The sequence below is a fragment of the Nicrophorus vespilloides genome, unplaced genomic scaffold (assembly GCF_001412225.1).
Source record: "Nicrophorus vespilloides isolate i.1.1-1 unplaced genomic scaffold, Nicve_v1.0, whole genome shotgun sequence".
NCBI lineage: Eukaryota > Metazoa > Arthropoda > Insecta > Coleoptera > Silphidae > Nicrophorus > Nicrophorus vespilloides.
Window position 1 is genome coordinate 14,204 of NW_017096427.1, and position 2,823 is coordinate 17,026.

Consider the following 2,823-nt stretch of genomic DNA (forward strand, 5'->3'; position numbering starts at 1 on the left):
GTGTTTTGAAATATATATTTATAATTAATTAATTTCTAATATATAATCAATAATTAAAATCGTCTTCAATCTAAATATAATTTATTGCTTTATATAAACCTTATAAATTTATAAGAAAAGTAGTTAACAAAATTAAAATAATTAAAAAACATAATAAACAATATGTATTTTCTAATTAAAACTTTAAGTTTTTCATAAAACTTTAGAAAATTACGATAATTTTTGAATAAAAATTTGATGAAAAATATATCAAATTTTTATTTTTTTATTAAATTTTAATTTATTTTAGTTTTTCTCATATTTAAACTCATAATGTTAAAAATTTGAAGATAATATGAAGAATATTGTTGAAGATTTATTTACTTTACAAACTTTTTTTTGTTTTATTTACAAATTGCTTTTTTTAAAAATATTTTCTAGTATTTTTTATTGGAATCAAGTCCGTCAAATTTCAACATAAGAATTTATATTCAGTTCCTTTTGCTATTTTTGGAGAAGTCTTCAAAATGCATGAATTATTTTTGCAATTTGCGGGCAATTGAATTGGTTTTAAACATAAGGTGATAATAAGATTAGGAGATGGCGATTTCAATAATAAAACAAAGAATAGGTATGTTACGTTTTTATAATACAAAAATCCATATGTTGCAGGCAAATTATTCTTGCTTTTTACTATGTAAATACTATGTATCTTCGGACAAATAGCTTTCTTTATACTCATTTATATGAGTATGATTCCTAGGCAAATAATATTTGCAATATTATATAATTAGGTAATATTAGTTAATTATTTATGTAATTGTTTCTTCAAATTTTGCAAATTATATATATTAAATCTAACTTTGAATTCAGAATATAGTATCTTTTTAAAATACTGAAATATTTGTCTAAGACTTTAATTATTTAATTAATAACTTTATTAATAAAAGCTAGTATTTTCTAAAACAAAATCTATTTGCCTGCAACTTGTACAACTGTATAAATAATCAAATTTTGTTTAGTGTATTTGTAGGAATGAAATACGTCTGATATTGTCTATCAATTATGTAATTAATATTGGTGGGTATAAACTAAATTAATAATAAGAATTTTTATTTTGTTTTTTTTTTCAGTATTTTCATGAGTACTTCCGTCAAATCCAGATGTTGTTGTTTTTATTTAAGAGTAAAATTGAAACAAAATTGATAATAAGTGTTTATAATCAATTTCTTTTGGTATTTTTACAGGAATACTCTAAAAATGCATCAAATATTATTGCATATTTGATAAATTGCAACAAAAAAAATGTTAATGAGTGTAAGAATTGAAATAAAATGTAGTTACTAAATTTGTAATTACTTGTCTAGAAACGAAAATTATAATAAGTGAAAAATGAGAAGAATATTGAGAGTAAAATTGAAACAAAATTGATAATAATTATTTAAAATCAATTTCTTTTGGTACTTTTATAGGAATACTCTAAAATTTAAATAAAATGTAGTTACTTCTTTGTGAGTAATTAATATTGATATTAAACTTGTCTATAGTAATCAGTTTCTTTTAGTATTTTCAAGAGTCACAAATTCATCAAATATTATTACTTTCTTGTAAGTAATTAATATTTTGATTGTAATTACGTGTTTTATAATGTGATAATAAATGGTAGACAATCTATATGAGGTAATGGTTTCTTTTTTAAGAGCTTTGTTTTTGTATTATCATCTGGATAGAATGCATGAATTGTTGTTGTGTATCGGTCGATTGGGTAATGGATATTGAGAGTGGAATTGGGTGTAAACGAAGGTGATAATAAGAGCAGAAGATGGTGATCAGATCGAGGAGACGAAGTGTGATGCAATAATGAAAGTGTGCGGGGATTTCGGTCAAGCATTTGGTACCATAATGATGGTTATTGGCAAAAGGCGTTTTGTCGCATCTCGTGATTAAAGTCCCCAGGCTTCGGCCAAGAGAAGAGAGTGCGAGTGAGATAAGCGAGATAGAGAGAGATGTACCAAAAGAGTGGCGGTACACCATTCTGTGCGTTCGTTCGGTTCGGATGGGTTTAGATGAAGAGGGGATGGGTACGTTTTTGACCCCATGAAGCCCTTAGGGCCTACTTGGGTCACTTGTCGCGCAGACATCGTGCGCAGTCCCGCCCCTAAACACAGTGATCGTCATCATTTCAGCCTCCTAGAACTCAGTTATTAGTTCACCGCTTAAGTGTCCGCAATGATGGCTTCTCCACAACTGCACCATCATCATCAACATCAACATCTTCAGCACCACCAGCAGTACACGGCGAATGCGCAATCGCAGGTGCGTTGATCTATAATCATAGTAATCAACTCGGACACCCCCTCATTAAATATTACGATTTTATTAATGTTTTTCTCCTCTCTTAACTCTTAAATTGCTACCTCACCATTCGCTGCTACACACACTCATACGTCCAATCAATAAACCAATTTGGATGCGAATTATTTATACTTATTTCTTTATTTGTTCTTTTGCAGATCTCATCTCTAAATCTAAGGATGTACCATCATCATCAACCATACGCGCATCCGCAAGTCTCACCGGCTTCGACGACTTCATGCAGCAGCGATGGATACGTTCCCCAGGTGCCACTGGAGGCGCGTTCCCCTCTGGAATACTCACCGCATTACCAGAACCCGTATGGTCACAACCAGTACTGGTTTCAGCATTCGCCGCCCCCAGCGGATACCGCCACAAGTGGTTTTCAGCCGCAAACGCCGGCGAACGTGCAGAGCCAATACCAGTGGTCGACGCAAAACCCGTACGTGCCCTTCACATATCAACCAATCATCAAACCGGAGACGTTAT

At 30.8% G+C, this 2,823-nt stretch overlaps 1 protein-coding gene and 1 long non-coding RNA gene across 2 annotated transcripts in view; both read left to right on the forward strand.

Annotated features, from left to right (window-relative positions):
• Positions 1-483: 483 nt before the first annotated feature.
• LOC108556996 lies at positions 484-1,194 on the forward strand. Its single transcript, XR_001890841.1, has 3 exons — positions 484-610; positions 1,002-1,059; positions 1,113-1,194. It is a non-coding gene; the product is annotated as an uncharacterized LOC108556996 (long non-coding RNA).
• A 371-nt stretch (positions 1,195-1,565) lies between these two features.
• Positions 1,566-2,823, forward strand: part of LOC108556993 (transcription factor btd-like) — a 1,821-nt gene continuing 563 nt past the window's right edge. The window contains exons 1-2 of the mRNA XM_017913357.1: positions 1,566-2,295; positions 2,493-2,818. Of these exons, the coding sequence (XP_017768846.1) occupies positions 2,209-2,295; positions 2,493-2,818 (413 nt within the window). The 5' untranslated portion in view covers positions 1,566-2,208. The remainder of the gene's footprint in view (positions 2,296-2,492; positions 2,819-2,823) is intronic.